General features: G+C 38.5%; 1 protein-coding gene across 7 annotated transcripts in view; it reads right to left on the bottom strand.

Moving 5' to 3' along the window:
• Ikzf2 (IKAROS family zinc finger 2) overlaps positions 1-14791 on the bottom strand; it is a 150234-nt gene extending 135443 nt beyond the window's left edge. For 2 of the 7 annotated variants that reach the window (XM_040753386.1, XM_040753389.1), the window contains exons 1-3: positions 13173-13403; positions 11632-11680; positions 10751-10858 (exon numbers count right to left, since the gene is read on the bottom strand). In XM_040753386.1, coding sequence (XP_040609320.1) covers positions 10751-10858; positions 11632-11680; positions 13173-13202 — 187 coding nt within the window. In that variant the 5' untranslated portion in view covers positions 13203-13403. Of the gene's footprint in view, positions 1-10750; positions 10859-11631; positions 11681-13172; positions 13404-14498 lie in introns of those variants that run through there. The other 5 variants (XM_040753388.1, XM_040753390.1, XM_040753387.1 and 2 more) reach the window with 4 other exon arrangements.
• Between the last annotated feature and the right edge of the window lie 317 nt (positions 14792-15108).

Raw genomic sequence — 15108 nt, 5'->3', positions numbered from 1 at the left:
AGGCACAAGGCTTTCTCTTGGTTGTGGTTTCATACACATGCTCACATATGTGCCTTAAAACAGAACTAGCACTACCTTGTACAAAATGGATTGAGACCTGCTATGTAAGTAATTAATGGGCTGTCTGATTTGTTGATTTGTACTCAAACTAAAACCTCTTAAATTCATGAAGACATGGACAGAATTAGTTTCACTGTGGTACCTTGCATAAAAAACAACCTTTTGATGTCATGTTTCTGAGACACAGGGGTACATACTTTCTAGGTTTGATTTTTGGTTTTTGGTTTTTTTTGTTGTTGTTGTTCTCCAGACCCCAAACCTAAACAGTCATTGGGTCATAAATTTGAGACAGGTGAACAGCATATAGTTCATGCTTTGAGAATTTAGATTCACAGTCAACACCAGTATCTTCTTCTAGCTCTCAGTCTGTATGAGCAAAATGAATTACAGTTTAAAATACTTTATAAAAGTTTGACAATGTAATAGAATTCACTTCATATTTCAAAATAACATAGTCTTCAGTATTTTTACTCTGTGTAACTTTGAAACGGTACCCCAAATGATTGGGAACTGCCTACATATTGTTTAGCTACAAATTCTATTAAAAGGCCCACTTTGCAATTTTCAAATGATAAGTAATCTCAGAAATGCTTTGTAAAAGTATTTTGGATGGATTTTTTGTAATCAGTAATTAATCCAATTCCCAGCCTTATAAGTTATGTAAATACCACTTTTCAACCTAAACAGTAATCAATATATCGAAACTTAAGCATTATCAGACCATGTAAAAGATAAAGATCTGTCCAATCCTAAATAAAGATCACGTGCAAAACATTTTCCAAGAGACACCTATTTGTGTATATAAATATTCTGCATTAAAATATGTATATTTTAATCAACAGAAGTAAAATATGAAACCTTATGAGAATGACCATAGTAGAAAATGTCTATACAGTATTGCTTAAAAACAAAACGGAGTCCTAGCAGACCTCGACTGGAAATTCTCCATGCTAATTCAACTGAAAGAGAATAATGTATCACTCTCAGCACTTCAGAACATTCCCAAGCCTTACATTTTAGTAAGAGGTAGGCAGAGTTGGTACAGTCAGGTGTAAGGAGATCTACAGCTTCAATGATAATAAGAGAGTAATGACAAAAATGTCAAGGGTGTCGACACCATGAATGTTAATTTATTAAAACGTGACTTTTCACTGATTAATTACATGCTCTTCAAAATATCTGCAGTGCACAAGAAAAGTTAATTGAAGCATTTCATCTTGTGCGTGCTACTAAAAACAGCTTTAAATAAGTGACAGAGAGCTGCCTTTAAGATTACATATGGAATTCAATCTGTAAATTCTAAATGTTCTGCGTAAAGATGGCACAATAGTACTGAAGATGATGATACCTCACGGAAGCACTTATAGCATCATTATCTTAGGTCCTGCTGAAAATGTGCAAGGAAACTTTAAAGACAGCTGCAACCTCTAACACACCATCTTTTTGGGACTGCCTTCAAGACGATAATTCTTTTAGAATGAGGTATTATAAAATAAACACATACTTAGAAAGACTTTAAGTTAGTTAACATCTAAGAAAATGGAATTCCTAATTATTGTGACTTGGTCAAAAGCACCCGTTTTAAACAGATATGCAGTATGGTGAGTTTATATACTTACTTCATTCAATAAATGTCTTCTGGCCTTATATAAGGCATACCATATATGGTGAGTAGGGAGACAGATAAAACGTGGCCATGGTCCTCAATGACCATGATTCTTTGCAATCAAGAAGTGACCCCAAAATACAAATATATGCTTTAAAATATTCTGTAATTTATACTCAATATTTAGAATATATTTTATAATAGCTAACATGAAGTATTATAATTTCGAGTGAAAGTCTCATTTGCAATGGTCAGATTATGTTAGTGGTTCCAGGGAATTACTGTTTTGCCTTTGTTCTTTGAATACTGGGCTCACTGGGGTGACTTTTCCAAGTGTGGGAGCTCTTCCTCATCTTCACATTAAAGCCTCTTAAACTGCTATTTCTGTGGATCCAAGATGAAGTTTATGACAATAGGAGTTGAGGAAGATTTTACAAGCAATGTAAGATTCCCTTTACGGAGTTCAGTTTTAAAATCAACACTTAACGAATTTAAGACAGATATAAATCACATTAAAGAAAATGAATAGATCCCAGGCCAGCAAGTATTGCTTATAACTTGATTGCATGCATTAATGCAGGTAATAGAATTTGGCTGAGTAAGCTAAGGAAGGTAGGAGGAGAAGCAGCAGAAAATGAGAAGGAAGAAACTATTATTGTTGTTATTATTGTTGTTGTTATGGAGCTTTTGGATGAAACCAGGGCCAGGGAGCCTAAATCCACTACCATTTAAAGGAGAAGGAACTATACTGAAGAACTTCAGCTCCCAGGGGGCTGAATCCACTGTGCCATTAAATACTTGAATCTGTAACTCTTAGCAAATTATCTTTACCCATTATCCACACAGGTCAGTTCACAAAACAGAAGAGATCTGATCAAACCAAACCAAGGCGGGTGCAGGACCTATGTTACGGAATGTTACAGCCTTCACGGAACCGTTAAAGATGCCTTCTTCAATACACCTCATCATTTTCCATTCCTCAGCATCAGCCATATATCACATAAAGTAAGTGTTCAGCACATGTTTACTAGGCCAATTAAATACTCACTTTGGAGAGTTCTGAATTTTTTACATAAAGGAAGTCTCAGGTGTTTTTGTTATTAACATTCACATAGGAAACTGCAATTTTAAGATCAAATTCTCTTATGTATTGTTTAAACAAAAAGTATGTTAATTAATGGATTAGTGGTAATACATTATTTCCTATGTAAATATCATTATATTTTTTAAACAATACATGTAGTATCTACATATTTATCTCAAAATTCTGAAAAAGAATCTGGATTAGAATGCTAAAATTCCTTGATTGTGTAGCAGAACTGACTGGCACCTGGCTAATAATTAGTCATATATTATACGCTACATATTTATTTAAAAAGGCACAGGCTACAGAATAAGGGTAATTAATTAGAGTATAAACGTTTGGATTTATGGCACATATTAGTCTTACAGCATTTTAAGTATATATAATTTATTATACTAAAAATGCCACAAAAATTTTAAGTAGAAGGTCTCAGATATTTTATTTGAAGACTAGTGAGTCAATCCCATAACTTAACTCAACCTCTGAAAATAGAATAAAGAGGTTCTATTAAACAAAGTTTACAAAACCATGTGCTTATCCATTTCCACAGAGACGTTTACTCAATGGGATAATTGAGGGAACAAGGCCACTGATCAAGATTCTAACAATTACTGATGACTGCATTTTTTAAGAAACACTAGATTAGTGTTAAAGTATTACAGAGGCAAGATAATGAAAAGAGGCACAGTTGCCACTGACAAAGACTTCATACTTCAGTCTAGCCTGGCCCTACTGACTGCTATCAACCTCCTAAATTCAAAACCAGGAATTTTGTCCTAGCTACTTAACTGTAAGTAGTCCTTGTCTTTGCTGACTGACAGGATGCACCCCAGTCTAACCAAGAACTTAAGCATCATGTTCAACTCCTCATCTCCTAAGCACTACTGTCAAAGTCCTGCCCACTTTAAAATGGGACCCACAACCCTCTCTTCCTCTTTACCTCGTTACCACTAGCTCTCATGCCTTGTCACTTAACCATTACAGCAGCCTGTTAGAGATGCCCCAACAGGTCATCCACAGCCTGCTCCCCCCATTTTAAAGCCACTAAAACCCATGTCAATCAAAGAAAAAAGAAAACCAAAAAACAAAGAAAGAAAGAAACTGAAGTCACTTGCTTTGTTTGCACCCTGGGCTCCACTAAAAGTTAAAGCCAGGCTTCCTGTCATACAAGATATCCCAGTGTCCTACCTTGATTACCTCTCCAGAGTCATGTCTGGCTACAAATTCCTACAGGCCAGCTTTACACTCCAGAAATACCATGCTGCTCATTTCTCTTTCCCAGAAGGCTGTATGTTACTTCTCACCGCTCACCGGGAGTAGCCATTTAACGAAAGTCTTTCATTTCTCCCTAACTCCTTTATACTTACTACATGCCAGCTAAAACAGCCCCTCTCTAGAAAATTCCCTCTGCAATCGTATGACTTCACACCTCCTATAATCAAGACTCAGCTGATTACAATATGAAAGCGAGTGTAAGTTGCTGTGTGTCCCATCAGAATATAGTTCCTGCGGGTGTGTGGGGGGGGAGACCTCTCTATTCATCTCACCTTGTAGAGAACATCAGACAAATATTTATTAATTTAATCCACTAGGATCATAAAGCAAAATTTCATCCATCTAAGACTAATATTCATATTTTAAAATGACTTCAAGCAATTAAACTATCATACCAAAAAATGCACAATGTGGCCTACAAAGTGATTATAAGAGTTTCTGGCACTTTAGGGTAGAGACAGCTCAGTGGTTAAGAACATATACTGCTCTAGCACAGGGCCTGAATTTGGTTCCTAGGGTCCATTAATTACCACTTGTAATTTCAGCTCCCAGGGACCTGACACCCTCTTCTGTACTCTGCAGGCAGCTGAATGTGGACACAGCTATCCCCATATAGACACAGATAGTCATAAATATACTGAATATAAAGTAAGTTTTTTATAAAACAATTTATCATACAAATTCAGAAGCATTAGATGAGATTAAATTTTAGATGGAGACTCTAGGAAAGAGCTGACAGTCAACATGGCTAGAAAACTCCATTAGGACTTTCTGTTTGCTGTCTTAATGACTGGTGTCTCTGGAGCACAGATAATAACCCAAGACCTCTACATATACCACAGTGAAAAAACGTTATGAACACTGAAACCACTACAGGAAAAATCCAATGCATTGACAAACTCTACCACTTTCTAGCCAAACACTTCACAGATGCCCTAATTTTTGAGACAGGGTTCCTCTGTATACCTTTGGAGCCTCCTTTGGAACTCGCTCTACATGTAGACCAGGCTGGCCTCGAACTCTCAGAGATCCGCCCACATCTGCCCCAAAGTGTTGGGATTAAAGGCATGCACCACCACCACCCAGCTTTCCTCCTCCTATTTTTATACTAAATTATCAGAAACACGGCTTCTGTTGCATGGCCCCATGCAATAAACAGCCAGAGCAAAAGGCCCAGGATTAAACAGATCGGGATCTGAAGACAATCCCTTTTCCTTGTGAGTCATTTGTACATTAAACAAACAAACGAATGAATAAGTGAATAAATAAATAAATGAATAAAAGAGAAGGACTATTCTGAGTGACAACCACAGTGACCACGCATCAGATCCAACCATTTGTTGGGAGTTGTGCTGAGCAGTTTCCATATATTACCTCATTTAAATATCACAACAGGGCAGTAGGGTAGGTTTTAATTACACCCAAATTACAGGTGAGAAATTGGAGCTCAGAGACCTAAACTAAAATGCCATACTTTCATATTTAAGTTAGGGGAAGTTAGCAGGTTGTTAAGAAAGGGGGAATTGTAGCCTAAGTCAGTGGATGCTCACACACCTTTTGATGGTTTGCTTTATGTTATCAAGTGGAGAAACTCTTTCCCTTCCTCAGAGAGTTATTGTGGAGATTAAATAAACAATATGGAAAGCATTTCTCACACTGAGCACCTTGTGTACCCTCAATAATGTAAACAAGTCTCCCTCTTCCCAATCCAGCAGTGATAAGAATTGTAAGGAAAAAGAAATTCATAAACATTCCTAAATATTCTTATCAGTTTCAAAGTATAGATATTCCAAGTATCTCTTCACAAAAGGAAAATATTATCAGACTAATGTACACATAAAAACATAAAAAGTAAAGTAACGTGTTTTGCTTCATATTTGGACTGTGACACTTATTTTCCATAGTTATCATAAGATCAAAATATATCAAAATTCAAAATATATCAATGTATCAAGAGGGAAGAAAAGCATTGGCTCCCAAGGTCTTCCTGCATGATGGCTTATAGGAACATTCCCAGTGAACTTAATCAATCATGTTACACTTCAAAAGAGGGGAAAAAGTACTTCAAGTAGGAGAGACAGAGTTCAACACAGATACATAATCTTTCTACAGAGAATTGTCTTGTTTTTTCCAGAAAGACCTTCATTCTCATCTCTATGTAGTCTACATAATAAAAAGAAATGGAGTAGCCAGGCTGGAACGAGGTGCAGAGGAAGAAACGCAATGGTTTGTGCTATCAGTTACCTGCAAACATACACTTGCACTTGTTTTCTTGATGCAGTCATGAAACTTAGCTCTGATAGTGTGAAGACAGTAAGTCAGAGCTTTTTGCTGTTGTTTTAAATTTTCTGGCAAATGAGAATTAAATGTCAACACACACACACACACACACACACACACACACACACAAACACACACACACATCAACTTCACTGCTAAGAGTCCAAACAGCTAGGCTTTACATCCAACTACCCTAGTGTCACATTAGGGTGTGCTCTGTGGAAATGCACCCAAGAATGACTGCCAAACTAAGCTGTAGAAGACAACTCAGAAAGCCAGGGAATCCCATAATAAGCTAAATTGTACATATCACATTGGAAGGCAGCTTTACAAGGATATTGACATTTCTCCATCTTCATACCAATACTCCTCTACTTTTGAAATGCTGCTTGGTTTTGGGAATTTTTTTTTGTTTGGTTTGGCTTGGGATTTTTTGTCATTAACACATGGGCCAACACTGGACACAACAGACACCATCATGGGCTGACATGACAGAGACAACAGTTAGCTAACCAACTCTCAAAATAATATCCCAACTCTTGAGAATTTTATCTTCATTTGGTGGCTTAAGAGGTCAACTGGTTCCTTCCAGCCTCAATTTTCATATGTGAGAAATAGAGCTGGGAATACAAGTCTGCTTCACTGTGTTCTAAAAACGGAAAGCAGCTATGAAAAGAAGGAATGTAAAACGCTATGAAAAGAATAAACTAGATTCCCTGACCTCATTATTGGTGAGAGTCCTGTAGAACTAGAATGACTACTTCTCCCGATTCCATACATGCCACCTGGTCATCAAGCTGACTGATCAACAGTAGTGACGACGGCACAGCTGGGGCTTGCTTTATGGTAATGGAAACAAAGTTTAAGTCACGCTGTGTTTTCATACTTATTTAAGTTGTAACCTGCCACGAAAATGCATTTATTGGCATAAAAGTAGATGTAAGAAAAACTATGAACTTTAATCTTTAAAAATATTCAAAGACTAGTGAGATGGTTCCGTGGGCAAAAAGAATTGCTGCCAAGCCTGACAGCCTGAGTTCGATACCCATGATCCACCCAGTGGAAGCAAAGAATTGACTCCAACCAACTCTTCTGTGGCCTTGCAATGCAGGCCACAGCATGTACATATACATACACATCAATTATAGTAAATACATTTTTTAAAAATTAAATGCTAAAAAGTCAGCTGTAAGTTTAGACTAGTTGGAAACTGATCCTCAGGCAAGGTTACAAGAATTGGGAACAAGCTAACCCAGAAACAGACGGAAGCACAAGGTAAGTATCATTTCACGGGCCAAAACATGAGACAGATTATTTTTATATTATTCTGTCTGAATTGTCTATCTCAGATTCTTAACTTCCAGATTCTATTTCTAAAATCACTTAACACTGTGTGTTTCCAGTAGCCGTCAAAGCACATACTGTCATCCCTGTCACCGAAGATTGTCAGCAAATGCAACATGGACACTAATGATCCTAGGCAACGATGCCCAACCTCCTCTCAAAGAGATCTTTATTCCAGAAGAAAAAGTCTAAAGTGTTCTGTGAAAAATCACTCTAACACACAGGAAGGAATCATTGTAAGACCAGATCACTAATATCTGTTACTTCCTTGAAGGTTATCTTATTCATCATTTTAAAACCCAAATCTGTCAGGCATGATACCACTTTTCCATTTTTTCCCCCAAGTTGTTCCTGCTCTATTCTAGTACTGTCAAATAATGATAGTTGCTATCATTGTTTTTATGCCTTAGCTGGCACCCAGTGTACAGATACTTTCATCTTAGACTATTCACTGAGGTCACTAAACTGATGATCGGTATCTTATAATGATACTGACCCCTCCCCTGAAGGCAGAGCAAGTGGGCTATCATACCTGACTGGTGCTGTGGGCAGGATGCTAGTTTATGAAAGATTGAGGATTGGATTTTGGGGATTTTTTCCTTCTTTAAGCTATTTAAATAGAATCCTTCCCCATTCTTACACATAGATCCCTCTTTCCCACTACTAGACGCTACCTTATCCTATCAGAAAAGTTTTCACACTGACTTCTAGCCTTAATACTTCCAGTCCAAACTTTAATTCCTTATTTGGAAGAAGTAAACTTACGCGAAATATATTCAGAGATTATCTTTTAATGCAGAGAACATGTTATTTTCGTTTATCAAAGTGAATGGCATGTGTAGATGGATGAAGAAACAAGTGATCTTATAGGAGTGAATTTTCAGGTCCCACATACAAAATTTATTCCAAGTTACAAACATCTGAGTGACCAGTTCTAGGTCCCTGTTCTAATTAACAGACAAGAGTCTTTCTCAGACTCTGTTTGCCTTGGCAATCTAAAATGCTGATATTCTCCTAGATCTCACAGAGAGGAAAAATGGGTATCTTCTCCATCTAACACCTAAGTGGGTAACCTAGATACTGTAAATAGAGGCTACATAAAGGATGTAACAGACAGCTCGGAAGTGAGAGCCAAAATATTTAATCAACAACTCTAAAAACACAGAGAACTTAGCCAAAAACTGTACTAATATGGAATTGCCACAGGCTAGTTAAAAAAAAACACACACACACACACACACACACACACACACACACAATTACCAAACTTACATTTTACTGTTGCTGGGTGAGAAAAGCTCAAGTGTGAAAAAAAATGCAATCTTTAACCATTTCCATACTTTGCAATGTTTATTTAAAAACAGAAGGGAAATGCCTTTTTGAATGAAGCAATCAGAAAAGCAGATCACAAAGATCCAACTAAGTAAGCAAGCACTTTCTTGCAAATTTTCTCATGGTGACTAGGGGTGACAGGTTAGTCTTATCAACAGTTACTCTCTATTTTACATACTAAATATTTTTAACAGTAGCTAGAGATTAACTAGGATACAACAGAAACTCCTTGTAAATCTACCTTGACCTACTAGATATTTTGTATGAAAAAGTTTGTTTCTAACAAATAAAAATACATTCTACCAAAGTACTAATAACATTAAATATTAAAGTACAAAATCTCTATATACTATTACAGTAATATAACTTTTCTCAAAACAATAAGCAAAAACAAAAAGTGCTACAAGACCCATCACAAGAGACTAACAATATAATTCAGCATGAATCACTCCACAACGTCATTTTTTTCCTTTCTACATCATAGAGGGATTTCATAGCCTACCTCAAGAATAAAATTTTCTGAATAAGTTTTCCTCATTCATAAAAAGAAAGAAAATTTTTAAATGAAGTAAAGTCAAAGAGTTCAATGAATTTCAAGTCAACAGCTAAAATCATTGAAGGCAGTTAAGTAAGTACAAAATGGTAAGCGTTTGCTTAGAACACACATGTCCTCACTAATTACAAAGTTTTTAGCTTTACAATAACTTAAGTCAGGGTAGAAGAGAGTACCTGAAAGGAGAATTTCTCTAAAATATCAAGAATTGATTTAATATGTTCATAATTAAGTTTTTCAGTTATCAACTCTCCAAAGAAGAAAAGATAGTCTCCTTCACATATCACCTAAGTAGAAAAGTTGTAAATTCAACTAAACTTAATATAAATCATGCTCTTTCTACTTAAGACTATAGCATATACCCAAATTACAAAGGAAATGACAGCTCAGGTTGTTTTGAGTAGGAGTGGCAGACCATTTGCACCTAATCTGATAAAACATTTTAATTAAGAGACAAACTACAATCTTAACAAATAAAAGCATCTTCTGCTCAGACACTGACAGAACGCCAACTGTCTTTCTGGTACACTCACCAATGTACATTAAATTCCGTATCAGAAGCACTAAAGAGCCAAAACTGCGCATGCCTGCAAGCCCAAAACATGCTTCCAAATAGTGCTACTTCTTTTCTGGACAATCTAAAACAAACTGCTTTCCACTGTGTAAAGAACTGGACATGAACAAGTTCCACACATTGTCAATGACACTTCACTTCTAACCCTATGGGGGAGAGACTTTTACACTGCCTCGTATGTTCTGAAAAAGCAAGCAACACTTCAATCCTACTACTGATGCTTTAGCTTCACACCAAGGCAGCAAAAATTACTTCTACATATATATAGATAGATAGATATACATATATATATATATTTACTTCTACACACACACACATATCTATGAAGAAGACTTTGGAAATGACACATAAATCTAGGTATGAACATCGAAGCTGAAATAATAGTAAGCAAACCCTCACATTCCTTACCTGGTACAGGTAAGCACCAGCTCGCAAACGCCACCTTGGGATAGTTCACACTAGCAAGTAGGCTCATGGTTTATGATACTAGAATGAACGGAAATAAATCTGGGTTGTTCTTTCCTTGGCAAAAGCTACAGCAGTAGCTATACCACAGAGTGAGCAGACCCCACGGACCTGACAAGTTCAAATCTCTCACTTGAGAATTTAAAAGAAAAAAAAAAACATAAAATGAAGACTTACTGCTTGTCATGTGACTTGGTGAGGCGTGCTGTCCATTGGGTGTGCTTGAGGTGAGGTCAATGGCCATATTGGCGTGCTCCCCTTCAGGTGAAAGCTCATTGTCACCTGCTTTCAAAAAATAAAATCTTTTGGTTTCTGTTCATTGTCATATAACATCTAATTACTTGGACTGCCTCATATTCAAAGGGCATGCAGAGCTAAGTGCTTAAGAAACATGCTTTTCTTTTAAGAGAAACTATAAGGAAATAAAATACATAGTAAATGAATGAAATGAAAAAAAAACACAACTAGCCCATAATAAAAAAAAATGAACAAACTTTATTATCATTATACTCTTACAGGTTAATGGAAATAGGAAGGATTTGAGATCCAAAATAATTCTAGTGAAAACAGTAAGTTTTTTTTTAATAATCTAATTTGATTCTTCAATGTAGAATACTTAAAGTGAACATTTTCTAAAATGTTAGCCGGATGCTTCAAAGAGAGCTTCCTTTAAAAAAATGTGAACTTAAGACTCTAATTCTTTCATAATATGTGTCTGGAAAATTAAGTTACCTCACAGTAAATCTTTAGTACCCACCACACTAGTAGATATATCTGAAACCGCATGTATTCTAAATTTAAATTAAATGGAGAATCAAATAGAAAACTAAAGATCAGTAAGCTACAATTATTAAATAATGGCCTTTATTAAATGAGTATATTTCTATGCCTCCTTCTTATTTTGCTTGTGTTAAAACTTCCTGACATTCATTAAAAGGTAAATGGTGACTAGCAAATAAAACTAGAGAACTTGTAATAACTCATGGCTCAGAAAATCAGATGCAGGTAACATAGTTAACTTTATTACCCACCAAAAACTCATGAAAATAAATACTTACATGCTAAGTAGCCATCAATAGCCTCTGTTTCCATAGTCAAAGTGCAGTGCTGTAAAATAAAAGATGACGACCTTAACCCAAGGATTCCTCCTTTTATGTGCCATTAAATTCTTAATTTATTTGAGGCCCCAAGCAGTCAGTCCATGTTGCTCCTGCAACCTGTGCCCAAGAAACATACTACAGTGTACTGTGCGTGCTCATTTGCAAGTCACTGAACTCTCTGCAAATGATCTGATTCCTGCTGGAGATAGGATAGGGAAGATTAAGTGTGCTGTGAGATGGGCTGTAGCAAGAAAAGAATGACTCTCTTAATCAAAATTTACCTGTTTTATGGGGGGGAAAATGCGTAGGGGGTCATCCCTCGACTTTGCCAACTTTAACTGCTAAGCATTTTACCATTCATTACTTCCCACAATCACACTGTCCTTTGAGGACTTCCCTAGTATACAGACAGCTCTATTCACAATTGTTGCAAGTTGGTTCATCATGTTCTACTAGGGAGGGGGAGAACAAACAAACACAAGAAAACAAAACAAAACAAAAATACTTAGTGCTAGACTGTATCTCAAAGACTTTTGCAGCAGTTGGCCAACTCTCCGGCTTGTATTGACATTTTAGCCTACCCCAAATTCTGTGTAAGCACCTGTTCAACGTACCCTTAATTTCCTGCCAGACTATGGCTGGAGACAAATGCCAAGCCTACTTAAGACATTCGGATTTCCAACATTTCAGAAACTTTTGGCTGTGCACGAGGGGATCATTTTCTACCCAAGTATGAGGGAATGGTTTTCATGCACCAATAGCCCAAAACAGAACTTAATCCCCAGAAACAAAAGTAAACTGTAAGAGACGACACCCTCTAGCTTTGATTCCATAATGAAAAGATCGATAATCTAACTGTATTCTTTGAGGGGAAAAGTTAAAGAATTGACAAGTCCTAAAGAGATTTTTTTTACTTAATTTTTTTCCCTTTGGCCCTGGTCCTTTTTGCCTTTAGTTTCAAAACTCTCACAGCACCAGCAGCTAAATTATTCACAATGAGCCATTTCTGTATTGATCGCCAAGTATATTTAGCCCTGGCTCCTGGAATTTCTCCATTACTTACTGGAAAACGGGCAGCTTCGCTTCTTGTCTCCAAAACCACTTCCCTTCTCCCGCCCCCCCCCTTCACCACCAGCCTCCCTACCTCCCCACCCCCCCAAAAAAACTTTTCTTTCTTTCTTCATGGAATAATCAGATCAAATTCTCACCTCAGTAAACTACATAGCAGTTAAATCCCGACCTGCTTTACTCTTATCAAATTCTTTCAGTTATGATTACATAAGGCTTAAAAGAGAGGGATCCCGTAAAGTTTAAAAGGGGAGCAGTTTCTACGGAGATCTTATAGATGAGTCTATCTCTTTAAAAATGTACACATTTAACACACATACTAAAAAGAAGCGTCAGTTAGAAGCAAAAGAAGTCTTCCCCATCAGTGAAATGGTTATTAAACCCTCAGAGAAGAAAAAGAAAAAGGAGAAAGAGAAACGAAATGTACATACAAAAGAAATTGTCCTTTGATTAAAAAACATTCATCACCATTTCCAGCTCTGTCGGGAGATCCCAGCTTCTTCTAACCCCTCAAAGAGGAGGTGACAATGTCGGGCTGAAGAGAAACGGAGAAAGAAAGAAAGAAGTTTTTTGTGTCCCCCCCCCCTTCCCTCCCTGGCCCCCTCCAGGCCAAGCCCCCTGCAGAGTTCAAGGCGAGGAGGAGGGGAAAGCACTTTACAGGTGGGTCATTCCAAGCCCGAATCCAGCAAACAGATCGGCTGATAAACAAAACCAAGAAATGAGAGAGAAGGAACACTCCCCCCCAACCTCCTCCTCCTTCTCCTCCTCCTCGTCCTCCTCCTCCCCCGCCCCCGCCCCCTCGTCCCTTTGGGATGGTCTGGTAGGAAAAGTCACTCAGGAATGGCACCACGTACTTTCAGGAAAGAGGAAAAAAAGAGAGAGGGAGGGAGGGAGAGAGAGGTCAGTCAGTGCTACAGCAATGCGATTAACAAGAAGAGAAAAAACTTGATCCACCGGTTCCTTAAGAATCGACCAAAAGCTAAGACAAGAAAACTGAAAGAAAAAAGGGGAGGGGGGATACGAGGGGAGGGATAGTCAGAACCCAGCAAGGAACCTAGGCCAACTTCACAGGACTGTTTTGTGGCCTCTGGCAAAAAAGAAAAAAGAAAAAGAAATTAAATCTTCATTCCATCTCTCTAGCCCATACCAGAACCTGTCAAAGCGATTTAACTGCTGCTTTTACACATGTGTCACACGAGGTTCATTTTTTATTTTTGTTTTGTTTTGTTTTGTTTTCAATCCCAACGGGATAATACCTTCTATCTAGACAGCTGCAATTTATGCCAGGCTATCCAATCTTTCTTCTTGAGATTCAAGTTAAAACAAAGCAAAAAAAAAAACAAAAACAAAAACAAAAAACAAAAAAAAAACAAGTCCAAATCCATGACAGCTAGAGAGATGAGAACTGATTAATCCATTAACATCCCAGAAGCAGATTACAAGGAGGGGACGATACATTAAGGACATCATCCTCAACCAGATTCCCTGAGCGTCCTTTACAGAAATCATTACCCTAATCAGAGCCACAACCCATCCCTCCCCAAAGAAAAGCGCCTACATTATTATTATCACTGGTTAACAGCAACAAGTCATTCGACACACCACACTGCTAAACAAGATTCCATATAATTACACTTAACTTTCAAAACACCCCCCGCTTTGCAAAGCATACACAAATTGATATATAATCTATGAATCAGAAGACAAATAAAACAAGAGCTGTCCTTCCCCACGCAAAAAGCCAAGCGGAGATTTACCTCAGCAGTGCATGCAGTAAAATAATCCCATCACCCTTTTGTTTGTGTTTACTGTTAGTGTGTCCTCTCCCTCTCTCTCTTTCTTTCTTTCCTGTGCCTAACGTGTGTTTGTGCACTGCAGTTGGTGGTGGAAACTAAGGCAGTGGATCTGTAGCTAAGGGTAATCCTGTTTTTACTTCCTCCATCTTCAGCGAGGAGCAGGGTTAGCCCGGGACAGCTGGTCAAACCCCGAGAAACCGATCCGGCGGAGCCCGAGCACATCTCCCCCGCCGGCCGGGATCGCGCAGACGCCCGCGGGCGGAGGGCAGGCAGCGGCGGCGGCGGTGGCGGCGGCGGTGGCGGCGGCGGCGGCGGCAGCGGCGACGCGCGCCGGCTGGCGGGAGCGCGCGTGCGCGGACGTGGGGGGGGGGGGTGGTTGTCGTGTGCGAGCGCCCGGGTCCGTGAAAGCCAAACGAGAGCGCGGGCGGGAGGGGCGGGTGCGCGTGTTTGCGCGCTCGGCCGCTCGCTCGGCGCGCTCGGCAATCGATTACAGGACAAGTGCCGCACGGTTCCGCGCCTCCTCCTTCTCCTCCGCGCCCCGCGCGCCCCCCGCGCCGACTCCGCCCCGCTC

This window comes from Mesocricetus auratus, unplaced genomic scaffold (assembly GCF_017639785.1).
Source record: "Mesocricetus auratus isolate SY011 unplaced genomic scaffold, BCM_Maur_2.0 Super-Scaffold_100010, whole genome shotgun sequence".
NCBI lineage: Eukaryota > Metazoa > Chordata > Mammalia > Rodentia > Cricetidae > Mesocricetus > Mesocricetus auratus.
Note: the sequence above shows the minus strand (reverse complement) of the source record. Positions and strands in the feature narration are given on the sequence as shown.